Source organism: Gossypium raimondii, chromosome 13 (assembly GCF_025698545.1).
Source record: "Gossypium raimondii isolate GPD5lz chromosome 13, ASM2569854v1, whole genome shotgun sequence".
NCBI lineage: Eukaryota > Viridiplantae > Streptophyta > Magnoliopsida > Malvales > Malvaceae > Gossypium > Gossypium raimondii.
Window position 1 is genome coordinate 25375419 of NC_068577.1, and position 27196 is coordinate 25402614.

The 27196-nt window shown below is 35.2% G+C and overlaps 2 protein-coding genes across 8 annotated transcripts; one reads left to right on the forward strand and one right to left on the reverse strand.

Moving 5' to 3' along the window:
* Nucleotides 1-1097: 1097 nt before the first annotated feature.
* LOC105773560 (uncharacterized) lies at nt 1098-4908 on the forward strand. 5 transcript variants are annotated; one of them, XM_012595564.2, is made up of 7 exons: nt 1098-1375; nt 1642-1731; nt 1799-1854; nt 2523-3722; nt 3800-3868; nt 3965-4168; nt 4551-4908. In XM_012595564.2, exons 3-7 carry the CDS (start codon nt 1852-1854, stop codon nt 4560-4562), a joined length of 1488 nt encoding a protein of 495 aa, XP_012451018.1. In that variant the 5' UTR covers nt 1098-1375; nt 1642-1731; nt 1799-1851; the 3' UTR covers nt 4563-4908. The 5 variants fall into 5 exon arrangements, with proteins under 5 accessions (XP_012451018.1, XP_052482285.1, XP_012451015.1 ...); XM_012595561.2 differs by having other exon boundaries at nt 1100-1375; nt 3965-4163; XM_052626325.1 differs by lacking the exon at nt 4551-4908 and having other exon boundaries at nt 3946-4099.
* Nucleotides 4909-5513: 605 nt separating this feature from the next.
* Nucleotides 5514-8757, reverse strand: LOC105773962 (ras-related protein RABE1c). 3 transcript variants are annotated; one of them, XM_012596209.2, is made up of 10 exons: nt 8626-8757; nt 8357-8485; nt 7762-7834; nt 7564-7664; nt 6880-6945; nt 6530-6627; nt 6350-6412; nt 6168-6260; nt 5955-6062; nt 5514-5799 (listed from the first exon to the last, which is right to left on the reverse strand). In XM_012596209.2, exons 2-9 carry the CDS (start codon nt 8427-8429, stop codon nt 5982-5984), a joined length of 648 nt encoding a protein of 215 aa, XP_012451663.1. In that variant the 5' UTR covers nt 8430-8485; nt 8626-8757; the 3' UTR covers nt 5514-5799; nt 5955-5981. The 3 variants fall into 3 exon arrangements, with proteins under 3 accessions (XP_012451663.1, XP_012451665.1, XP_052482286.1); XM_012596211.2 differs by having other exon boundaries at nt 5514-5836; XM_052626326.1 differs by having other exon boundaries at nt 5938-6062.
* Nucleotides 8758-27196: the final 18439 nt, after the last annotated feature.

Below are 27196 nucleotides of genomic sequence, written 5' to 3' on the forward strand. Positions count from 1 at the left end.
CGGCTCCGGGAATGTGTCTCGTAACTAGCCCATCTCGATCCGACCTCAATTAATATTCTCCGGAATAGCGCCCAAAAGCTCGTAGCATACCGCTCCCCAATCACCAGATTGAACAGATCCGGTGACTGCGTACCCGTCCACCGGCAATCGCAATTGCAAATTGACATCTTCCAAAGTGATAGTACACTCTCCACATGGAAGATGAAATGTGTGCGTCTCGGGTCTCCATCTCTCAATCAACGCACTGATGAGTTTTGGGTCCAACTTGCATCTCTGGCCTACCGTCGCCACGTGCCAAAAACTCGCTTCCCGCAAGTAATTCTCTACCAACGGTGATGGAGGACCATGCATATTACGGATATAACATTGCAATATCTGATCTATAGACTTTTATAACAAATAATAAAATAATAATTATTTAAAATTGCATAAATAAAAAATATCTTAAATAATATTTAAAAATTAAATTTAACACTTACCATTTTCATTTGTTCGACGGATATGTGCTTGTCATCAAGACGAATTAATTCTCCGACCATTGCTAACACGATCAAATTTTTACGATTTAAAAAAAATTCAAAAAATAAAATTTAAAACTTTTTTTAAAAATAATTAAAAAAATTAAAGCTTTTTTAAATAGGAATTTGAGAGGAATTTGAGAGGAAATTGGTAGGAATTTGAGAGAATATTAGAGAGAAATTGAGTGAAAGGATTTAGTTGTGAAAAAAAATGAAGGGGGTTTTTATAGTTTTTTTTTTACCATTGGAGGGGTCACCAACGGTAAAAAAAGTAGTCGTTGTTACTGTTCACGTGCGGGAAAAACGCGTCCCCAAGAGAGCACTGACGTGGCAGGAAAACGCGTCCTTAAGGGTGCGCTTTTTGTCCACGTGGACAAAGCGCTTCCTTGATGAAGCGTTTTCCTGCCACGTCCCCTGACATCGTGCTGACATGGATGCACTTTCAGAGAATTAGACCATTCCAATAATTAATTATGTACCGGGCCAATTTCAATAAATTTTTAAAAAAATTAGCTTTTATTAGTATTTTGCCCTTTTTAAGTTTCTCTAATTATCCGATTTTTGTTTTCAAACGCCGTATAGAGTATAGAGATTCAGATCAAGATCAGATCTGACAAAACCCAAGTACACGTGTTCGGTCCGATGAGGGCCCATGGAATGTGATCGTGCAAAGGCACCATCTTATATCATCTCTTCCGCCAAAAACCTCAAAATCCTTTCCACCCTCTTTAGATCTCGCTCCAATCATCTTCCGTACAATTGCCGGTCCCATTTCCGGTCAACCACTGCCGGAAGGTTTTCCTTTTTTCCGATCACCGATTGTCGTGTTCGTAAATAAATCAATCGTCTCATTGCAGGTATTTCCACAATGAAGATCTCTCCTTCGCTTTTTTTCTTTTTCTTTTCCCCTCTATTATCCGTTTGGTTAAAAATTGAGGAAAATTTCTTCTCTCTTATAGTTTTTGTTTACTTCAAAATAAATGTTGTTTTAATTAGTGAGCTTTACAGTGTTTGGTGCTGGAAATGTAATAGATTTCTGGAATGGTTGAAGACTATGCATCTTATGCGAGACTATTATTTGTTCTCAGAGTTTTTCAAGTGATTTATTCCCTGAATTTTGCAGATAATTACTTTAGCGATTAAAGGCTTCAATTCTCACGAAGTTTTACAGTCTCTGCTTCAGCCAGGAGTTATAGAACTTTGCTGTTTAGTGGTAAAGTTGTAAATTTGATCCTTGTTTAATGCAATATGATAGAGTTTTAATTGTTGGACTGTTACAGCAAAGTGGAAGCGAGGATTCATCCAAATAAAACTTTGAAATAAAGCTAGAAAAATGGTATGTTTTTATGTGCTTTAAGTGATGGGAGAAGGGTCTAATGGTTGCTTTCGATGCTGTTTTTCAGTTTTATGTGTATCTTTTGTGATTGATTCAGTGGTTTTAATTTTTATCATTAATTGTTCTGCAATTGCTTATTGCCTTGTCCCTTATGTAGTTTCTCATAGTTAAAGAAGGTTAAAATTCTGTATCAACTGAAAAATTATGCTTTTTGGTAAAAAAAAAAAAAGAACTATAGATGATTGTGTCTTTTATTGCCAAACAGTTGTAATAGAGTAATTTAGGTGGGGATGCACTGATGAACCATATATAAGTATGTATATATGAGTGAAGACAAATGTCAGTTTGACAATTTTCTACTTGGTAAGTTGTGTGTGTTGGTGCTGAAGTGCTGAGGTTGTCAAAGACCAAGGTGCGTCCTTAGGCGCTGTATATTAGCACTAGAGAACAAAAGTTATTTCAATCCTTCTTCAAGTGCATGCTTGGTGTGCCTAGTCAAGCTTTTGATAGGTGCAAAAACGAAGTTCACCTTATTGAAGTTGTCCATTAATTATGTTATAAATATTTATGGCTTGCGGTTAATCTTGATACTAGGTCAATGAAAAAGATTCAACTGTTGTTGTTATTCTCTTCTACGCCTCTGATTAGGAATTTGTTACATGTAACAGTCTTTCCAGAATCAAGGCATTTGGATGACGAAAGGAGCTGGGTGTTTAAACGATGGTGAGATGGTGTATGATACTTCATCTAGAATTGAGCCCAAGCGTTCTCATCAATGGTTTATGGATGGTTCCGAGACAGATATATTTCCTAACAAGAAGCAGGCGGTTGGAGTTTCAACTACCAACTTTTTTTCTGGAATCTTGAATTCAAACCTGTCTCCATGGGGAAATGCATCTGGTTTTCATTCAATCTCGGGGCAGTTTGCTGAACGGTTATTCGACACCGAATCAGCTCGAGCTGTGAATTTTGATGATCGAAGCATGCCATCAGTTAGCAGTGAGAAAGTTGTCATGGGGAGAAAGCTTAATGAAGATATATTTACAAATGATTCTTCATTCTGTTTATCTATGTCTCATACACTAGAAGATCCTAGATCTGGGTTAAACCTTGGTGGGATTAGGAAGGTAAAAGTCAGCGAGGTTAAGGATTCGGAGAATATCATGTCTGCATCAATGGGATATGTGTTTAATGGGGTTAATACCTCTGTGTCAAATGATCATGCATACAACAAGGTGGAAGATGGTATTATGCCGATGGGTTCTTCTTATAACAAAGGGGATCCTATTGGTGACACCTATGAAAGGGAGAATAATGTTTTCATGTCTATGGGACAATCCTATAACAAAAGTGAGGATAATAATGCACTTGCAATGAGCAATACCTTCAATAAGGGTGAAAACACTTTCATATCCATGGGTCAAACATACATGACAGATGATAGTTCTGTAACTGTGTGTCAGACCTATGGTAAAGGAGATGACAGTACCATATCTATCAGTCAAAGCTACAAGAAGGGTGACAACTATAATTTGTCAATTGGTCAGTCCTATAGTAGGGGTGAGAGTACTATTATATCATTTGGTGGCTCTAATGATGATGATGATACAAATCCGCCAGGAAGGATTGTATCAGGCTATAATTTATTGATGGGTCAGTCTTCTGTCCAAAGATCTAATGCTTCGAGTGAAAAAGTGTCTATATCCAATAATATTATTGCCTCTGGAGCTGAAGTTCCTAGGAAGAAAGATGAGCAGAAAACATCCAAAAAACTTACTTCAAATAACTTCCCATCAAATGTTAGAAGTTTGCTGTCAACTGGTATGCTTGATGGAGTTCCCGTTAAATATATTGCATGGTCACAGGAGGTAAAATCTCATTACTTGTGTTCTTTTTATTTACCTTATTGTCCGGTGATACGCCTGCTTCTTTATATGAACTTCAGAAGGAGCTCCACGGTGTTATAAAGAGTTCGGGATATCAATGTGGCTGTCAGACATGCAATTTTTCTAAGGTGTGGTTTCTCGGTTTTACCTTTTTTTTCTTTTTTGAGAGAATTGTGTAGGCACTTATGTGTGTGCTGATGAGCAGAGTTTCTACGTTCTCATAGGTGATCAATGCATATGAATTTGAGCGGCATGCTGGTTGCAAAACAAAGCATCCAAATAATCACATATACTTTGAGAATGGGAAGACCATTTATGGGATTGTCCAAGAGCTTAGAAGCACACCTCAGAATATGTTGTTCGATGTTATTCAGACAATAACCGGCTCGCCTATTAACCAGAAGTGCTTCCGGATTTGGAAAGGTGATGTAAGCTATTGAACTTGATTTGCTTTTCCTTTTAATTCTACCTATCTTGACTGACAAATTTAATCAGAAGGAAATGCTTCTTTTACGAGTGCACTTTATTGAGTAAAATAAAAAGGTCAGGTCTATTCGGCAAGTCGGGTTGATTTTGGATCGAATCTTTCTGGATTGGATCAATTCAAAATTTAAAATGTCAGGGTCATTTTTGTTAAGTCAATTTCAGATTGGGTTTGAGTCATTTTTGGGTGTGGTTGGATGGGTTCATGTTGTTGACTTTTTATGGTCAAATCGGGTTTGGGTTTGGTTTTGGTTTAGGTTGATCGGATGGAGTTTTTGAGATGGGATACAATTGACATGTCTACTTTGCACCTCTTTCTTTTTTCAGATTCGTTTTTAGCTGCCACTCTTGAACTTCAGCGTATATATGGGAAGGATGAAATGAAACAATTGTCATAAAACAACCATTTTCATTTGCAAGGTAGGGTTAATCTCTGTTTTGTGAATATGAAGGAAGTGACTTTTTACGAGACTTTATGCTTGTTAATGGTGACAGCGCCGGGCGTGGGGTTTTTTTTTTTTTTTAATTTACGGGGGTAGGGATTATGTTAAAAAGTAGGGAGTTAATGCCTGAAAGAGAGATACTTGTTATTTGTGTATTTGCTTGTATCTCTGCAAACATGTAGTCGGATATTAATTCAAGAGATAGAGATGAAATCTAAATTTTGCACCTTTGGTGGACTAAAGGAGGAACGGAGGAAACTACCTGTCTTTATGCATTGTTTGCTTCTTTGAAGTACTTTTTATTAGGGTTTGATTAATTATGTGTACTGGTTTGAGCGAATTACTTGGCCAGCTTGGACAAAGATAATTTTCCTTTTGTGACTTGAATTTAAATTCAATAATAAATTTTTTATTTGAACTTTATTATAAAGTATTATATTGAATTGGTAAGATATAATATTTAATATTTTATAATATATGAACAAAAAAAATCATCGGTTCAGACTTTTTTTTTTGTTTGTTTTTGGTATTGCACCTTTGGTGAACTAAAGGAGGAAAGGAGGAAATTACCTGTCTTTATGTGTTGTTTGCTTCTTTTCAGTACTATTCTTTTAGGGCTTGATTAATTTCGTGTACTGGTTTGAGCGAATTACTTGGCCAGCTTGGACAAAGATAATTTTTCTTTTTTTGACTTAAATTAACATTCAATAATATATTTTTATTTGAACTTCATTATAAACTATTTTATTGAATTGATATAAATATAATATTTTATAATATATGAACTAAAAAAATCATCGGGAGTTGAGTTCAGACTTAGTTTTTTGGTATTGACCATGGCCACATCTCAAGTCTCAACCCATGAACTGAAATTTGATAAAAAAAAAAGTGATTTAAACTCAATTGAACTCTAACAAGAACATGTTAGAATGCTTACATCTTTTATAAAGTTTGAAAATTACGAAGAAAATACCGAGCTGGCCCCAAATCCTAGCCCACACACCAAACTCGAAAAACTCCAAAATGACTTTGTTCCAAATCTGTCCTATTGTCATCTCTAATTATGCTCCAATTAATGGATGGCACCGAGCGGTTCTTAGCTTCAACTCCAAATGTCAAAATGGTAGAGGCAACTTGCAAAAATAATTAATTTCGCAGGATATCAGGGATCTAACATTTCAGACCGAAAGAGTAATAGATGCAAAATAGATAAGAAGAAATTACAAACTCGAAGAATATAATTACAGTTTTCCCAAATTCAAAGAACTCACTAGAGAAGAAAATATACCCTTCAGAGCTCATCATCGATCGTAGCTCAACCGCAGCAACCTGATTTTGGAGCATTTGCTGCATCCCCTGCTGCCTGATCTTGTTGGTTAATTTTGATTGTGTTTGGCTGCAAAGAGGAAGACAAAGGATAACAGCAATTACAACAATATATATGTTTTAAAATATGTTTAAGGGAATGGATTTGCATAATTTCGAGTGAAAGATACAATACCTCAGCCTTGGAGTCACTATCTGCAAGTCTTTGCTTAATGTCCCTGGCTATTGAAAAGAAAACCTCCTCCACATTTAAGTTTGTTTTTGCACTCTGCAAGATTGATTGGCTCTTGAGCATATATCAGAAAGATCAACTAAACATAAAAGGGAACTGCAATATCTGCAGTAAAAGTTACATACAGTCTCAAAGAACTTGATGCCATATTCATCAGCGAGAGCTTGGCCCTTCGAAGTAGGGACAGCCTGCAAAAATAAGTTCCTCATCAACTTGACAAGCCTGACATGCTGAAAAATAAGGGTAAACATAAATGGAAGTGAATACAAGCATGCGTGCACGTTGGAAAGAGAAGAGAAACAAACCCTTTTGCTTTCATCCATGTCAGCCTTATTACCCACCAGAACCTTGTTGACATTATCAGATGCATGTTGTTCAATATTACGAATCCAATTTCTAATGTCTAGGCAAAAAAGTACATTAGTTGAATTGATAAGATCATTATAATGGAGAAAGAATAAAATTTCAAGTCACTATAAAATTTCAAGTCACTGGATAAGGAATATACTTTCAAGTTTCAACCTTACGGGAAGCAGAAAGTTTTGAATAATGATCATTATTGGTGGAAACATTAAACATTTCTAAAGATTCAGAGGTGGATAAGATAAGAACAACTTATGTAAGAAATCAAAAAGAAAAAGGGTTCAGTAATTACTATTGAAAGATGACTCATCAGTCACATCATAAACAAGCAAAATACCCATAGCTCCACGGTAGTAAGCTGCACGGGAAGAAAATATAACTTAATTCGCCTGTTCCAGAAGACAAAAAATTCAGGATGCATTTGGTAGTAGACATCTGAAGCACGAACACCTCCTTGCCCGCCTCAAAGGTGTAAACCAATACAAGTAAAAAGAAAAAGAAAAAGGGGCAAGCAACCATGCTTGAGGGGTGAAATAAAGAAAATACTATGTAGAGGTAAAATTTTCAAACAGACTCAGAGATAACATTACTATTGAACACCTTCAATCAAGACTCCAGAAAAATATGAAACTCGGAGCTTCTGTTCTTCGTAATTTTATTTCCAAGTCCTGTCATACAATTCAAGAGTATGACAACATACAGGTTATAGAGTGTGTGAGAGAAAACTGTGGAAGCAGACAAACTCTAAAAATCACAGAGATGAACAGAAATGCAACGACAACCTTGAACCAAAACGGAGCTGTTATTGAATTTGACAATATTAGGGTGAGAACAAACGGTAAGTTACATTATACAATTAACAGGCTCAAGTGAAATGGTGCCAAGTCATGCTATCAAATTATTTCATCAACCAAATAAGCTACAATGCTAGACCATTTATTTCCAGTCAATGACACCTTCAAACCCAAAAACTAACCAGTTGTAATTGTACGAAACCGCTCTTGCCCAGCAGTATCCCAAATTTGGAGTTTGATCCGTTTGCCATCAAGCTCTATAGTCCTGATCTTAAAGTCAATCCTGCCAAAATAATACATTACCTTATTAAACGACATGCCTCTTTTTGAAACAATACTTGTAACAATAATAAGACTACTACCATTCAAAAAACACCTACCCGATGGTTGTGATAAAACTTGTAGTAAATGAGCCATCTGAAAAACGCAAAAGGAGGCAACTCTTACCCACACCTGCCAACACAAAAGCATGAGTAAACAGACTATTCACAACTCAAATTGAAAAGAATGTGCCAAAATACCAAGAAAAGCTCCTGTAAAATAAGTAGTTCCTAATTACAGGTAACTACGACTATTCGTAGCAGAGATGGAAATTAAGAAACGGGTCTCAAGCAAATGAACAAGCTACTGACTCCAATCAAATCATCAAAATACTAATTGAGACAGAATACAATATCAAATATATTCCTACGAAAAATGCCATCAGCAATTAGCTTAGATTCACCATAAAAGCAGCCATTCTTTTTTTTTTTTCCCAATCAACCTGGCTAGTACAATAAAATCTCCATACTAAGATAATCTATAAAGCTAAAATGAAGCTTAAGGTAAAGGTCTTTAAATACACATCTAACAAAATAAACCAAAAAAAAAAAAATCAAATCCTTTCAACGAGCGCTAACATTTTTCCAAAAACAGTGTAGATTAACAAGTAGATCGCCTTTCAGATCAATATATATATATATAAGAAATAGTTACCGCTGTCGCCGATCAAAAGGAGCTTTATGAGGTAGTCGTAATCGGCTCGAGCTCTTGCAGGTGGAGCAGCCATGGTAATAGAAGAAACTTATCGAATCAATCAAAAATAAAGGAGAAAATTAACAATCCCTAGTCCCCCGCCACCCCCCCCCCCCCAAAAAAATTCGATGTTAATAATCAAATGTAAAAAAAATTAAAAAAAATTAAAAAAGAAATTTGTTTTTTTTTTAAGAAAAATTTTTTTTAGTGAAATGAAAGGGAAGCAATACCGGGTCAGGGAAAAGAAAGAGTGAGATCTGATGAAAGGAGATGAGAGAAATGAGGAGAAAAGCGTCTTTGGAACGTCAGCACCGGTCGGCCGTTGAAAATTTTATTTTTATTATTCTTCTTCTTTTAAATAAAGAGAAAAAACTAAAAAAGTGAGACAGTTTATTTGGTGGTTAAAATTTTTCATAAATCCCTATACTATTTACAAATTTAGAATTTAATTCTTATAGTTTTATTTTTAAGAATATAATCCTTTTATTTTATTTCAAAAATCAAGTGGAATTGTTAATATTATTATGTTTTTTATATCACATTTTGAAATAAAACTACAGCTAAAAAGAGTACAAGAGAACAAGGACTTAAGGCATCTCTTAACCTTTATTTGGTACATAAGGAATTTGATTTAGCTCCCAACCCTGCTGTTGAGACCTGCCTTGATGCAACGGTCGTCAACGAACAGAAAATAGCTGGTTGAAGCGACTGGCATTTACTAAACTATTAATTAAACGACATCGTTTCATAGATATATGCCATGGAATTGGGTATCCCTAGTCGTTCTCATTCCAAAATATCACCTTAAATATTGTTTAAGCACCTAAATATTTGTAAATGAGTGTTGAAGTCCGTTTTAAACTTATTCATATTATTTTATAAAAATATATTAAAAATTATGTTATTTTTAATTTAATAGCTAATAAAATATATTTACTAAAATTTTAAATATAAATGATTGAACGTATTCTTTTTATTGTTTATATTATAGTATTATATTATATTTTAGATTTAATTTTTAAATGATATAAATCATGTAATATATAAAATAAAATAAAATAAAATATTACTTAATTAGAAAATGGTTTGGTTGAGTGAAGCTTGAACCTTAAATGTTGGAGCATAATCCTAATCTATATTTTAAATGAACCTTTTTTTTTTGTCCAAACTTATATTTCGAATCTAATATTTTTGTCTAGAACTTTTCAAATATTGGATAAGATTTTGAGCTTGAACAAGTAACCCAATAACTCTAATACTAGTTGGGACAAAATTGGGGCTTCTGTTAGGATCGTTTTTAACTTATCAAAACTCTTTTGACACGCTTTTGATCACAAAAATTTTTCATCCTTTCGCAAAAGTCGAGTCATAGGTGTGGCCAACATTGAGAAACCTTTCACAAATATTCGGTAGTACCCCGCCAACCCTAGGAAACTATGTACTTCGGTTACATTCCTCAATGGATTCCAATCTAAGACAACTTTGATTTTATTAGGATCCACCTTGATACCGTCAACAGAGATAGCATGACCTAAAAAGGTGGCTCCCTTAAGCCAAAATTCACATTTGTTGAATTTGACATACAATCGATTTTCACGAAGGATGTTTCGCTAGAAGGGATTTTTCGCTCTCCATGTGAACTCAAGCTCGCAACGAAGCGATAGTTGCCATAGATTTTCTAATTAGAGCATCGACTACGACATTTACTTTCTTCAGATGGTAGTTAATTGCTAGGTTGTAATCCTTTAATAATTCTATTCAATGTCGCTGACATAAATTCAATTCGTTTTAAGAGAGCAGGTACTTCAAGCTCTTATGATTCAAAAATATGTGGCACTTCTCTCTATACAAATAATGCCTCCAAATCTTTAAGGTAAGCACAACCGCGACCAATTCGAGATCATGTGTCGAGTTATTTCTTTCATGCGCTTTGAGTTGACAGGAAGCATACGCTATGACTTTCCCACGCTGCATAAGAACGCAAACAAGGCCATTTAAGGAAGCATCGGTGAAAATCATAAATTCTATCATTGATACAGGTTGGGACAAAACCGAAGCTTATGTTAGGATGGTTTTTAACTTATCAAAACTCTTTTGACATGCCTTCATCCACAAAACTTTTTCATCCTTTCACAAAAGTCGAGTCATAGGTTTGACCATAATTGAGAAACCTTTCACAAATCTTTGGTAGTACCCTGTGTAACATGCCGAGATAGGGCCTAGAAGTTTTGGCCTCGTAAGTAAAGGTTCGCCCAAAAGAAGTTTCAGCAAGGAGTTCGCCTGAAATTCGGTGAAAAAATATACGCCAAAAGATGATGTAAGGAGTTCGTCAGTCTATTTGGCGAGTTGAGGGTCACCAAAGTCGAGTCTGACTCAAATTAGGAAATAAATATATTGTATATCTAGGACTAGAGGTGCTCATGGGTCGGGTTCAGGCTGGGCCCAACAAATAATTTAGGCTCGTTTGCTAGGCCTGGGTCCAACCCGAAAAATGGGCGTAAAATTTTGCCTAAGCCCCACCCAGATAAAAATGCTAAAACCTGAGCCCAGCCCGACCCCTCATATCAATTTTTATATAATTTTTTTGATAAATTTTTTTATATAATTTTTAAATATATATATAATACATCAAAAATACTAAAAAATATTAAAATAAATATTTCTCAACAAAGTGGAAATAAATTTTAAAAATATGTATACTTAAATAACACTAAGATAGATGCAACTTAACAAGCAAATGCCTCTAAAATAATAACAAAATTAACAATAAAATAATTGTTATACAAAATCCAAACAATAATAACAAAATAGTAGTAACATAATAGTGAAATGGTAGCAAAATAGGGAGAAAAATAACAAAAAAATAGCAAAAAATTCCTTGCTCGAGGCCCGACCCATTTTTTAAACGGGCCTTATTTTTTTGCCCAAGCCTAAGTCTAGTAGGGTATCCTAAGATCACCAAGATACTTTGTAACACCCCTATCCCGTCTCCATTATTAGATTAGGGTTACGGAGTGTTACTGAGCAAAATAGAACATTTTACTTCACAATAGACATAATTATACAATTAATTACTAACATATAGCATTTAAATTTAATCATAGCAAAAATATATTTATGGGCCTTAAATCGAGCCTATGGGGACCTAAAAATAGTTTAGGAACAATCTAGGATCAACTCGAAACAAAATAGAAAATTCTAGTAAAACATGAAAAATCTGGAAAACAGGGATCACACAACCGTGTGATATAGCCCAGACTGTGTGAACATTCGAAGTCTGGATACACAGCCGTGTCTCAGTCTATGTGGGTATTCGAAATAGGGCCACATGACTATGTCGCAGGCCGTGTCGCAGGCCATGTACAGACCATGCCACAAACTGACTATAGACACAGGGTCGTGTCATAGACCGTGTGAAACTTGCACCTAAAACAATAAATACACACGACCGTGTGACAGCTCGTGTCCCAAGCCATGTGCTCCATTTTTAACCCCTAAATCAAGCCAATTCAAGCACCATTTCTTGCACAATAAGACATACCATATCTAGCCTATTTCACATGGTTAAAAGCACATTCAAAACACCAATTACATGCCAAATACTCATCATCCTATGTCTAACCAATATGCCATTAAAAGGCACCAAAATTCACACACCAATTCAATTCAAGAAAAAAATTACAATTGAGAAATAAACTTTATCATTAGGTAGTCATTCATGCCCAAAATCATCAACCAAAGATTTACCAACGATATGATCATTCACAACCAAAACTACCAATTCAAAACATCAGTGTCGCATAAAAATTATGCAAGTATACAAGTCAAATTAAGTAATAAAGTAGTAAGTAAGATCGTCTCCATAGGGATCAGATTAAGTATAAAAGTGGTCAAGTTATCATAACGAATTATGATTAATGTTATAGCAAAACCAAGTTAAGTACGTAGTGGTAAATTAAAGTAGTAAGGATGTGTGCAAAATGTATATTGACTAATATTGAAAAATGCTAAGGCAAAGCAAGAGTAAAAATGCAATGGAAATTACAAGAATAATTACGTAAATAATTTGCTAGCGAATAAATAAATAACTAAGAATGCTATGGCAAAGATACTACGAAAAAGGATTAAGGGTCTATGATGTTGATTTGGAAGGTTGGGATTACTAAGAATCTGCCCTTACTTTCAGTAATGCCTTAGCAAAATCATACTCAATCTACTTTTCAGAAGAGACCTAAAGTGACTTGCCTCTTTTGAGAGCTAGATCTCAAGTTACATGGCTTGTGTCTATTGGCCTTAGCACGGTACCCTGTATTGTTTTGTCTTCATTTTATACAAATGCTGCTCTATGTCTAGAGTTTACTGCAAGTATTCAGTCGAATACCCACTTGTATCATTCAATTCTAGTCCAACTAATCTAACCTTTTCAAAATTAGATTCAATTCATGGGCATACTGCACACTCATCTATGTATAGAGAATGTACGCATACAATTGGGAAATAAAAAAAATTGAATGAAATAGCATATTAAATCAAATATATTCTTCAACCATTAACAAAAATAAATGTTTTATCATGTAATCTGAACCCTATGGGATTTAGCTCATGGGTTGCCAATTCAAGTTCAAAATAACACCCAACATCGTTTCGATCAAATCAAATCATGGGAGAACATATTAAGAAATAATGGAAGAACTTAGAAAGATGATTATAGCCAAGTCAATCTAGAATCCAGCAGCACAGTGTCTTGTGGTGGCTGAGAAGGACTGCCTTCAGTTTCCTCCTTTTGTCTCTACTTAGTCGCTACCCTCTGTTGTTGCCTCGGATCTCCACACACTTTAGGGTTTCCTCCTTTCGCTTTTTATAAGCTTTTCTTCCTAGGGTAACTCCAACAGCCCATGATATCTTCTACTCTTTTTAGGTGGATTTTTCTAGTACAAGTAGAGTTGGGCTGAAACTGGTATGCGTTGATTGTGGACTCGATCATCTTCTTGAAATTGCCATGGCATTCGTGTTAGCAAACTGTCCAACCTTTTGCCCCAGCAAACTTTCACTCATTTATTTCTTTCTCCACATCTTGCACTTGCCAAACCACCAAAAACAACCCTGCCACATGCAATTAATAGTACCTAACATTTAAACACAATCCAAGCTCCTAAGGCAATGATAAAAATACCAATGAAATCTCTTAAAATGTAATTAAATGTAGCAAGTACAAGTAATTAGCTAGGTTTAAAGGCATGAAATATAACTCTTTTCAAGAGTTATCACACCTCTAAACCTGAGTTATTGCTTATTCTCAAGCAAAATATGCATGAGTGCATGAATGCAAAAATATTTCCAGCGCATATACCCATCTTGTATTGTTAATCTATTCGAAGATCAATATATACATTAGTTCTCAACAATCTTCTTAAAAACTTGTCTTTAACAAACGTAGCGCAAAAAAATTCTCCCTAAAAACAAAATTTCCTAAGTACCATGTGTTTTATGGCCATAGCAAATATCTCCTAATTTACTCAGTTCATTTGTTACTTAAACTCAAGTTACTCTTTCTCTAAGCATACTTGAAATGTATAAACCATTTAAATTTGTGTGTTTCTTTTAGAATATTAGTATATTAGGGGATTTAGCATGTCACAAAATTCTTTGACTTAATAATCACAATAGAGCATACACCAAATTACCTAGTACTCAATCATGCCACAATTTAAATAGAAATCACTCTTGAAGTTAAGGCTTTTGACTTAAAATATGGATGGAGCAAACAACTACCTCCTTAACTATTCAACCCGTTACTATAACTTAGTGCCCGTAATTTATTTACTTTGTATTACACACTCTTACTTAAACTCACCTTTCTAGTCAACAACACGATAGAGCAAACAAAGTGGTGCTGACTTACTCAACAATTCTAAGCATTGAAGTGTCTACTGTCCTTTATTTAATAATGCCGAGGCAATACGACTGAATTTGGCTTCAAAAGCCCCTAAGTTCATTAGAAGATACTCACTATAATTTGGAAAAAATTGAGTATAGGACGTCTCATTTTTAGAAATTGATTTTCAAGCAACCAATCCTAAGCTAAATTCACCTAATCCACTGTCACATGTTCTAAGTGTATTGAAGAATCTAAGCTCATCATCGAACATTATAATTACAGATTGTACTCCTCATAGGCAAAAAGTACTTAATAGTTACATTGCAGTGGCAAAACAGATTTAACTATACTAAAATGATCATACATACTAAATATAAAATGTAGCCTAAATGCACAACACACCCTTAAACCTAAGGGATGCATTGTCCTCATTGCATGACTAGATATATAAGACAATAATCAAAAGGGAAATTTGTACAACAAATGCCATAGAAAAAGAAATAAAATGCAAGATGCATGAAAGAAATAAAAAACTTAGCTAGCTTGGACTAGCATGTAGATACTTTAGTCTGCCTGATGAGTGGATTTTCGGCACTGACTTTATATCGCCATTTCCTTTTTGTGGGGTCAATCTCTTTCCCCTCTTTATCGGTTTTTGTGAGCTCATTGATTAGACGATCAATGTCATGGTCCTGTGCAGTTACGAAAGCTGGTGATGAAGGTGGAATAGGGTCCTTACCCTTTGGTGGTGGCAGTAGTGGCAGTGTTATCTTTTTTTCTTCTTCTTCTTCATCCTTCTCTATATTTAGGGATGCTATCTTTTCGGGCCCTTTAGTAGCAAGTTCAGTAGGCTCCTCAAGAGTAGTTTGAATGGGCTCCTCGGTAGCATCAGAAAATGAGAGCAAAGTGGCGGGGAAGATAGGAAAGTCTGGGATTGGCTTTGTAAAATTCTTTTGCAAGGGTCTTTTAAAAGCCAAATCCCTACTCTTTACATAGGCCCAATGTTGAGCTTGCTGCTGCTGGGCATGGACCATCTCCTCAGCCATGTGAAACTATTGAATTTTAAAAAGGGATATTCTTTGCTCCAATTGCTTTAAGGATTGCAATATTTACTGTTTGAGGGAGCTATGAGAAACTGAAGGTGTTGCTATGGGAGAATGCGCAGTAGTGGAACTGGTGGTTTGACTATGTTGAGTTGCCCTGGCAACATCAGTGCCTTAAATCTTGGCAAAGATGGTCCTGGACAGTCTACCATTGTTAGGGGTGATATCCTTATCCTCATTGAAAGGGACTCGGGCGGTCTGACATAGAGCGGTAATAAGTGAAGGAAAGTTTAAGCTACTAGCATTCTTCTTAGCACACTGGTGTACTTGTTAAAAATGATCCTACCGACATTAGTTCTTCTATAACACCCCTAACCCGTATCCGTCGCTAGAATAGGGTTACTGAGCATTATTATAAAATCATAGCAAAGTTCATTCAAACACATGCATATTGTCCCTTATTCGAGCCCTTGAGGCATTAGAAACACTATAGAAATGATTTGGGACTAAATCGGGAACATATGAAACCTTAAAGAAAAACTTGGAAAATTCACACTGCAGGGGTCACACGGCTGTGTTGCCAGGCCGTGTGCCTCACACGGCTGTGTGGCTAGGCCGTGTGCCTTACATGGTTGAGACACATACCCATGTCTCAGGTCGTGTTCCATTTGAAATAGGGACACACGGTCGTGTCCTAGCCTGTGTAACTCTCTGACTTTGGTCATATGGCCAAGCCACACGCCCGTGTGCCAGGCCGTGTGCTAGGCCGTATAACTGCCTGACTTGTAACCCTTTGGAACCTACAGGGGACACACGACCATGTCGCATGGCCATGTCTCACACATGGTTGAGACATACGCCCGTGTCTTTGGCTGTGTGGACATGAAATAGGTCAATTTCAAGCCATTTCCTTCACCCTAATCAAGCACATGCCTACAAGACATTTGCACATACAGTCAAACCTTTAAAACATGCCTAAAACATTCATAATGAGATCAATTCAATAGGTTTTATCCATACAACCAATATTCCCAAAAGACACCTCAATCATAACAACCGAATATACTTAAACGTTTGCATAATTTAGTCATTCATCACTCATACATATCTAGCCTATTTCCATACCAAACTTACCACAATGACCATATGCCAAATCACATTCAAACATACCAAGTTGGTCATTCAAAACATACCATCATTTGACCATTTCAACACCAACAATCAAAGCATCAAAATGCCAAAAGTTCACCAACCATAATACCACATTTACAAGCCAAACATAACAACAATCTCGTCAAATCCAATTCTCCTATACATGCCATTATAACCATGACCCAAACATAAAAATCTACTGAAATAATCGATGGATAGTGTGATAGGTCTCCGACGAGCTTCCAAACCGATCGAGCTTCCGATAATCTATAAAACATAGGAAAAAAATGACATAAGCATATAATGCTTAGTAAGTTCGTAATTCATGAACAAAGCTTACCATTTTAATGCATAATCATAAAAATAGACATTAATCAATCCAACATAGCTTGGTACAAGCCTAAGCATCATAAACAACACAAGTTATTGAATAAACACATAACTTAATAGTATCATCACATGATAAGGTATAGTACATGAGCTTAACATCACTTAAATCATATTTCTCATAAACATAAGTATTCATACTTTGATTTTCTACATTTCATACCTTTTCATGAGTTCTTAATTTAACTTTCGGTACACTTGCCATTCTTTCCCTTTTCGTGCTCGTTGAACCACTTAAAATAATATCGGATACGTGGGAAGCTCATACAATGTGTGCTAAACACATGGTCGAAACCATTCCTTTCCTTTCCTTTACATAGATGCTCACTCAAGCCATAAATGGGTCTGCTTATACAAGCTGATGGTTAGAATGTAGCTACATGATGCCGCTCACATAAGCTGACAAGTATCCACAATAGATGCTAGAACTCAACCATCGGTAGGACATTCAGGACCAACACCCAAAACATGGTAACCCCAATGACATGTTATTTGTATCCTATATATTCCTAAGGTTCAAACGGGGCTTGATAGTCGTTGTAACGTTGTTGGATTTTCATCAGGACATGATATGATGAATAGCATGATAGCATTTAAATCAAATAACATTAAAACACTAATTAAACATACAAACTTACCTCGATTACAAAAATGACAAAATAGGACTGACTAGTCCGATACTTTATCTTTTCCTCGATCTAGATCCATACGAGGCTTAACTTGATCTAAATAAGCAATTTTAATTCATTTAATATATATTCTATTCAGTTCAATCCAAAAATCATACTTTTGCAGAATTATGCTTTTACCCCTAATATTTTAACTTATTTACAATTTAGTCCTTAAGCCCGTAAATTGAAATTCATAAAATTTCATCCAAATACTTTGCTAGCCGAATTCACTATAAATCCATGGAAACTCATACAAATCATTATTTCACAATTTCACCATGTATTTTTACGCATTTTACAAATAAGTCCTTAATTGACATTTTCAACAAAAATCACTTTCCAAAAGTTGTTTATTTATCAACAAAGATTCATTTTCTTCTGTCAAACATAAAAAATCACATGAACACATCCATGGAAAACCCTAAGCCTTTAAAATTTTTGCAAATTAGTCCCTGGGCTAGCTAGATTAAGCTACAACAATTTCGAAAACATAAAAAATCATTTAAAATGGAACTGAAATTCACTTACATGCAAGGATTTTATGCAGCCGAATGGAAGAACCCTAGATAAGCTTTCTATTTTCAATTTTTCGGTGAATAACAACTTTGAAGAAGATGATTAATTTTTGTTTTAATTAAATTAACCTTAATTTACCTATTTACACTTTTAACTTTTGTTTAATACTTAAAAATTCACCTATTTAATGTCCATCTTTGTCCATTATTGAAATTAATGGTCTAGTTACCATTTAAATTCCTTAATCATTTAATTTCATAGCCATTTGGTACCTTTAACTTATAGAACTTTAATTTTGTATCTTTTACGATTTAGTCCTTTTCACTAAATTAAACATGCAAACGATAAAATTTCTTAACAAAATTTTTATACGACCTTGCTAATATTCCATAGACACTAGAATAATAATAAAATAAATATTCATACATCAAATTTGTGGTCCTGAAACCACTGTTTTGATTTCACTAAAAATAGGTTGTTACATCTTCCCACTTTAATGATGGAGTGTAATAAAAGCATTCTCTCTTTTGAAATAGTTGTATTGTGCGTAAATGACATAAGTCAGCTCCTCAGAAAATGATACCATATTTTCCCAATAGGTTTCAACAAATCCCTCTCAATAGTATAACACTCTTGACTGGAAATAGTCCATCGTGTTCCTTCGATACATAAATCATCAATACCTGGGCTAAAACCTCAGTAGTGATACTCTCAGCAAACAGTGTATGTTCCTCTTGGACACCTGTAAGGCCAAACTGTGCATTAATATGATCTTCATCAAAAGGAACAGAGGTTCCCTTTACGTAGATAAAATGGGAATCTGTAGAATTGACATGACCATAAAATTTTCGAACAATTTTTCCTAAAACGTCTTCGGGGTGCAAACAGATAATATTCCACCCATGCTTTTCTACTATGGAGGACATAGATTTATCGTATCCCTTGTATGGTTCATCTTTAAACAAGGACATTGCTCAAAATAGAAAGGGTACTTCGCGATGTTGTTATTATATCTCATGGTTGCGACACTGTTAAAGAATGTCTTCAGCAGTATTGGAGGTAGTTTTGACGCGAGCCATTGGAGAAGACTGGAAGAAATCTTGGAGAATGTAGTGGAAGAAAAGATAAGAGAGATTGAAGAGAAAGAGTAATAAAAATGAAAACTTTAGGAGAAACTTAAGAGATGTGAGCAGTTAAGAAGAGGAAAATAAGGGAGATAGTGATGACAGTTTAGCAAAAATGAAACGTGCTAGGGAAGCTGCGTGATGTGGAGGAGAAAAGAAAGGAATAATGAAGATTTTGGGGGAAAAAAATTGAAGTGTCCTAATCCTTAAACAAAAAGTTTAACTTCTCTTCTATAGGCTCGCCAAGTAACTAAATTGGCCCAACTATAAGAAAAAATAATCTCTCCCCTTAGACTTATCTGCCCAGTTATCCTCATGTTATCCGTTTACCCAATTTGTTGCAATGCTACGACAAACTCCTCTTGATATCGCAACTGCTTAGTTCACATTCTTTATTCTGTCTCTAGAAATCATAGAAAACTATTCAAAAATAAGAAAACAAAAATAGAAACAATATTAAATGAGTACTAAAAATAAAATTAAAGTAAAATAAGTAAGGAAATGAGAGATAAAAGAAATTGTTATCTCAAACATTTCAGAGGTCAATGGAGTGCTTAACTCTATCTAAATGGGCACCCTAGTAGTGCTTTAAGCGTTGCCCATTAACCTTAAATGTGACCCTCATTTTCAAGTCTTTGATATTAACAGCTCCATGAGGATACACTTGAGCTACTTTAAAAGGACCTGTTTTCCTGGTTCAAATTGTCGCGGCATGATTCTTTTATCGTACCAATGCTTGGTCTTTTCCTTGTACAACTTAGCATTCTCATATGCTTGTGCTCGGAACTCTTCCATTTCATTCAATTCTAACAACCTTTTATGGCCAACAGTGACCCAATCCATGTTTAGCTTCTTAATAGCCTAAAATGCTTTATGCTTAAGTTCAACAGGAAAGTGACATGGCTTGCCATAGACAAACTTAAAAGGTGACATCCTTAAAGATGTTTTGTATGCGGTAATATATGCTTACAAATATTCATCCAATCTAGTAGACCAATTCGTACGAGTAGGATTCACCACGTTTTAATTTTTTTTAATTTCTTTGTTAGAAATTTCAGCTTTTCCATTTTTTTTGGGGTAATATGCTATGGCAATCTTATATTTCAGCCTATATTGAAGCAAAATATTAGCTACCAAATTGTAGTCAAAATGAGAGCCTTCATCACTAATAATTGCTCTAGGTGTACCAAATTTTGTAAAAATGTTCTTGTGTAAAAACATCATTACTGACCTTCCATCATTAGTAGGAAGGGCAACAACCTTGACCCACTTAGAGACATAGTCCACTACTAACAGTATGTACAATTTTCCCACTGATGGTGGAAATAGACCCATAAAGTCTATTACCCATACATCAAACAACTCAATCTCCAATATACTTCGCAATGGTATTTTGTGTCTTCTAGATAGATTTCCTGTTCTCTGAAAACGGTCACATGACTAATAGAATTCACGAGCATCCTTGAACAGACTTGGAAAATAAAATCCTGACTGAAGTACTTTGGCTGCAGTTCTCATCCCTTCAAAATGTCTTCCATACGGAGCTGAATGACAATGTTGCAGAATGCTATGTATTTCGTTATCAGGGACACATTTCCTAATTATTTGATCAACATAATGTTTAAACAAGAAAGGTTCATCCCAATAATAGTGCTCGACAACATAAAGAAATTTCAATCTTCTTTGACAGCTGAGATCGGGTGGCAATACACCACTCACTAAATAGTTCACTATGTCAGTATACCAAGGTAATGCCGTGGAAACTAACAATTGTTTGTGTGGAAATTCTTGTTTAATAAGCGTGTCATAATCACCTTTACTTCTAGATTCTAACCTCGACAAGTGATCAGCCACTTGATTCTCAATTCATTTCAGATCTCTAACTTCCAAGTCAAACGCCTACAGAAAAAGTATCCACCTAATCAACTTTGGCTTAGGATCTTTCTTGCTCATTAGATACTTAATAACAAAATGATCTATGTAGACTATGACCTTTATACCAACTAGATAATAACGAAATTTATCGAACACGAACACGACAACCAATAACTCCTTTCCTGTGGTGGTGTAATTAGGCTGTACTTCCGATAAAGTTTTGCTAGCATAATATATTGCACTTAGTATTTTGTCTTTCCTTTGCCCCAACTTGGCTGCCACAGCATAATCACTGGTGTCACACATGAGTTCAAAATGTAGTGTCCATTCCGGAGCTACCATAATTGGTGCTACTATAAGTTTTTTCTTTAACTCTTCAAAGGCTACCAAGCAATGTTTATCAAAATTGAAAGGTCTATTTTGCTCCAAAAAAGTACACAAGGGTTTAGATATCATCGAAAAATCCTTTATGAACCTTCTATAAAAACCTTAATGACCTAAAAAACTTCTAATGCCCTTGACACTGGTAGAAGGTGGCAATTTTTCTGTCACTTCAATTTTTTCTCTATCCACTTCAATTCCTATCTGTGATATCCTAGGCCCGAGGAAAATTCCAACACGAACCATGAAGTGACATTTTCCCAATTTAAAACAAGATTTATTTCTTCACAGTGGCACAGAACTAATACTAAATTTTTGAAACAATCCTCAAATCATTCTCGAACACATAAAAGTCATCCATGAAGACTTCAAGAAAATTTTCCACCATGTCAGAGAATATAGCTATCATATAACGTTGAAAAGTTACCAGGGCATTACATAACTCGAACAGCATCCGTTTGAACGCAAAAGTACTATATGAAAATGTGAAAGTTGTCTTCTCTTGGTCATTAGGAGTTATGGAAATCTGATTATATCCTGAATAACCATTTAAAAAATAGTAGAAAGCTTTCCCAACTAATCTATCCAACATCCAATAAATGAATGGTAGGAGAAAACGGTCCTTCCTAGTTGCCTTGTTAATCTTGTGGTAATCCATACATACTCTTCATCCTGTGACAGTGTGAGTTGGTATGAGCTCATTATTATCATTACTTACCACTGTGACACCTCCTTTCTTGGGTACACATTGTACATCGCTCACCCATGAGCTGTCTGAAATTGGGTAAATAATGCCAGCATCAAGCCACTTAATAATCTCTTTCTTGACAACTTCTTTTATGCTCAAATTTAGTCTTTGCTGCTGTTCAATGGAATTGCTAAGGCAATCCTCCAACAAAATTTTATGCATGCAAAATGCAAGGCTAATTCCCTTTATATTAGTCAGGGTCCATTCCAATGTCTTCTCAAATCACCGAAGAACTTCTAACAACCTTGCCTCTTGCTCGGGTGTCAACTCCGCAGAAATTAGTACCCACAAGGTATTACTGTCACCCAAGTAAACATATTTCAAATGCTGCGGCAAAGGTTTTAACTCCAATATAGGGGTTCTTCTATTGAAGGTTTAGGAGGATTGAAGGATCAATTTGAAAAATCCAAGGATTCAAACTTCTTCTCGGGTTTATCCATTATCTGTTTGGCTTTCATAAATTCACTGAATTTATCAAAACTTACTACATCACTCTACTCGAGTGGGTCTTCGTCACAGTCAGAATTATTGTGGAAAGATTTGGTGAACTTCTCAACTGTTGTTTCTATCAACCCAATGGCATGGCATTCATCATTAGCATCAGCACATTTCAAAGCATTAAATACATTGAATCTAACCTGTTGATCATTTACCCTCATGGTCAGCTTATCTTTTTGCACATCAATTAACGTCTTGCCAATAGTAAGAAAAGGTCTTCCAAGAATAAATGGCACATCTTGGTTAGCTTCACATTCTAAAATAAGGAAATCCACAGGAAAGTTAAATTTATCTACTCTTACAAGCACATCTTCAATTTTACCTTTTGGATGCGCGTAAGGTGAATCAACCAGTTGCAACGTAACCGTACTAGGTCTTGCTTTTCAAATTCCCAGTTTCATGAAAATAAACATAGGCATTAGATTTATACTCGTTCTTAGATCACATAACGCCTTACCAACATAATGATTTCTAATTGAACATGGGATAGTGAAACTCCCTGAGTCTTTCAGCTTCGGAGGTAATTTATTTGTCAAGATTGCTGTGCACTCTTCAATGAGAGTGAAAATCTCAAATTCTCATAATCTATGCTTTTTTGACAATATATCTTTCATAAATTTCACGTAATTGGGCATTTGCTCCAAAGCTTCGACGAGTGGTATGTTGATGCCAAGTTGCTTCAAATCATCCAAAAATCTTTTGAACTGAATATTCTGCTTAGAATTGTGAAATCGCTGAGGAAAAGGTAGTGGTGGTTGTCCTTCAGGTTGTTGATATTATTTTGCCACATCATTTTGCTGCTTACCCTTTTTAGGTTCAGTATGTTTTTCAGACAACTTTGGGATCTTTACATGATTATTATTCGAGTTATCCTTCCCTCCCGTGGCATCTTAAGCAATGTCACCAAGTTGAGTTCTGCTTCTAAGAGTGGTGGCCTTGCACTGTTCCTTCCTTTGTGATCTCGAATTCTCGGTATCACTTGACAATGCTCCTTATGGTCTCAAATTCAAAGCATTCTCTGTTTGCCCCACTTGATTCTTAATAGCTCGAGAGATGCAGCTTGAATCTAAATTACGACATCCTTCTTGGCCATATATTCCTTCAACAAGGCTTCAATAGATGATGATGGTGAAGCCAATGCCTGACCCTATTGGACATTTTACCTCGGCATAGGATGGTTATAACCAGGCAGTGCACTGTTGGCATTTTGTCTTACGGCATTGTTAAAATTCCCCACACCTTAATTATTCCAACTAATGTTCGGATGTTGCTTCCACCCTAGATTATACATGTTGGAATAGGGGTTATTGTTCTGGTTGAAATTACCAATGGCCCCTAATGTCAATAAAAGACTCAAATTATGTTTTTTATTGAATCTAAACAAAAGTAATAAAAATTCTTGTACTCAAGCTCCTAAAGTACGAAAACTATTTTAATCTTCTACACCAAATAACGACAGATCAAACATCCCTACACTTGAGTCATTGCTTGTCTTTAAGCAAAAAACAATAAATAAAAGATGACCCTTGAGAAAATATGGTACAAATGTTAGTTTTGGAGCACAAGACTAGGCATTTCATATTTACAGATAATCTTGGTAGGATATATAGTTGACTTATCACTTTTGATATCAAACACCTGAGTTCAGCATATTACAAAGCATATAAACATTAAAGTTTTCAAATGTAGGGATCCATCAATAAGTTATACAGGTAATTTTATTATCCTAACAGAATACAAATAGTCATAAATGCAATTATTTAGTATCATGTCAATTCTTATATAAGTTTACCTAGATCACATAGGGCGTTCCAGCTTGTAATGTTTTGAGGCTTAGGACAGGTATGGAATTCAAGAAAAATAAGCATCAAATGGTTTCAAGGACAAAAATAGTTTGACACATCGTATTGTTCCTTATTCTCCCCCTTAGCAACCTTTACCCGCTCACCGCCTTATTTCTCTTTCTCTCACCTTCCTTATTTCTCCATAGGAAGTCACAACATAATACAACAACTATTGCTAGCTCACGATTTTGTGTGCACTAATGAGCAAGTTTCTCTATTTTTGGTGACATTGTCACTTTTCTTTCTTCTTTTTCAATACATGTCTCATTCACAAATGCTTCTACTTTCAAGAACATTTTCTACTCCTTTTTTATTTTCTTTTTGAATTTTTTCTTTTTCTGCACGTATTGGCTAACCTATAATCACTGTATCACACTAATCCTTCCTATTTCACTCTATTTTTAGAAAATTCCACCGTATTGTATCTACTAAACCTTTAATATGTATGGCCAGACGTCTATAATATTGAAATTTAGGGCCAAAGAAAAAGGGCAAATACAAATTAACATTTTTGGCTCGGTTTTTGTATAAAGGTTCATCAAGAAGCATTTTTTGGCTCAAAAATAGGGTTAGCTTTTTTGCTCTGGGTGTATACGAAACAATGCCTTAGGTCATCCCTAGGTATCTCAATATTCATAAATTTAATCACCCAAACAATCACAATTTCAACAATTTATCATACATACTAGCATGCTCGTTTCCCTGTATTTCTTTTATCACATGGTACACTCAATTGCTCAATGCCTATTTATAGTGTAATATATAAAACTTAGTAGTCTAATAATAAAAAATTAAAATCATCTACTATTATGCCAACTTTATAGTAAATACAATCAACCTATATACATGCTCCTAATCAATCACTTGTAATTCTACAAGCTCAAGCACACAATTCACAATAAAAATTAAAAGAAAAACATAAAAATTTTTTTAAAAAATTCTATGTTACCCCCACACTTTAGTTAACACATTGTACTTAATGTGTAACTTGATAAGATAAGGAAAGAAGTTACTCGATTTATTGTGGTAGTTTGGTAAACTATTGGTGGGTGCTTCCTCCTTTGATTGTTTTAAGCTCACAATTGTTGTGCTTCTTCATATGGGGTTTCTACATAAAAGGTTAAAATGGAAAGATAAGCCAAATAACAATCTACTATTACCTTTACTATTACCTTTACTCGTAAGATACAAATGCTTCCTCCTCTTCACTGTCACCTCCTTCTTCACTTCCTTACTGTTCTTCTCCATGATGAGTTTGGATTGGACTAAACATGTCTTGCAGATAATTAGGAACTCTCATGTTATTCTGTCGTGCGAATTCTTGAAGGACCGGTCCAATTTCTTGCACCCATCGTATCATTTCGTCTATTTTACTTCACTATTCTCACTTGTTTTTCGTCGAGGTGTCATCTTTTCTTTTCTTTTGAGTGAGGCTGGGATGTCCATCTTTTCTTTTCTCCTCCGGTTCCAACCAATAATTTGCCTTTAGTTGAGTTATATTTATTGACCATACATCGAATCACCGATTGAACTCCTTATTGGGTGCAAGAACTATTCATTCTCTTCCATTTGAACCTCCATGCTTTTGCAAAGTGCCGTCACAAGATAGGGAAAAAAAATCCCAACCTTTTAGCCACTGACACAATGCTTCATACTCAGATGGATCCATTGTCCTAGCATATATGTTTTTTTTTATTTTTATTTTTTGTAAAATGTCATATAATAAAATAGCTCAGAACGTATTGGCATTAGAAACATTCAGAGCGAGTGTAATTTCAATGGAAATAAATTGTATCCATATTTTGGCTATTGGGAACATTATAACCTGATTAAAATTAGTCAGCAATCTGGTATCTGATTGGAGGTTCCATTCCCCTTAGTTTTCAATTAAGTATTTTATTATGCTTTCCATATCAATATCTTTAAAATTTGTTAAATCAATATTCTATAAGTAATTAGATTCGTAATATGGAGCATCATAATATTTGGAAATCTTTTTCGGGGAGAATGACACATCCATACACCTTACTGTTACTGTTCTCCACATAACATTATGCGGTCTTCAAGTTTTGTCATCCCTAAAACTAGCATAAAATTCTTGCACAAGAGGAATAACTATATTTTCTTTGGGGATTGTGCAAATCTGCTGTCATCTATGATACCATACTAGAGACCAAATTTCATTACAAAGAACCATTGAATGTTTGAATCCCCTTTCCTAAATAAAGGTTTTGCCATGGAGTTCGAGGAAATAACTTTCAACATTTTAATTTTGAAACTTTAAAGGATCCGAAACTGTTGGTGGTTCTTGTTCATTCATTTTTCTAGATTTCATAGGTGCCATGTTTGATATAATCCTATGCTACCATGTAACACACAAATGCTGGGTTTGATGGGCATTCATCAAACACATGGTCTTCACCACAATAAACACACGAAAGCTTAGCCGATTTCATCTTCTGAACTGTAGTGGGCTTCTTCATTGTTTTGATCATATTAGTTAAAGAAGGTACCTAGGCTATTAACGAAGTGATTGGATCTAGCTCTATGGTACCAATAGCTCTCTTGCCCATCCCAACTATTGTGGTAGGATATTGATAATCATTGTTGGCAATCTTCTCCAGAATTTCATATGCTACATTATAAGATTTATCCAACAAAGTACTGTGGCAGAAGCATCAACT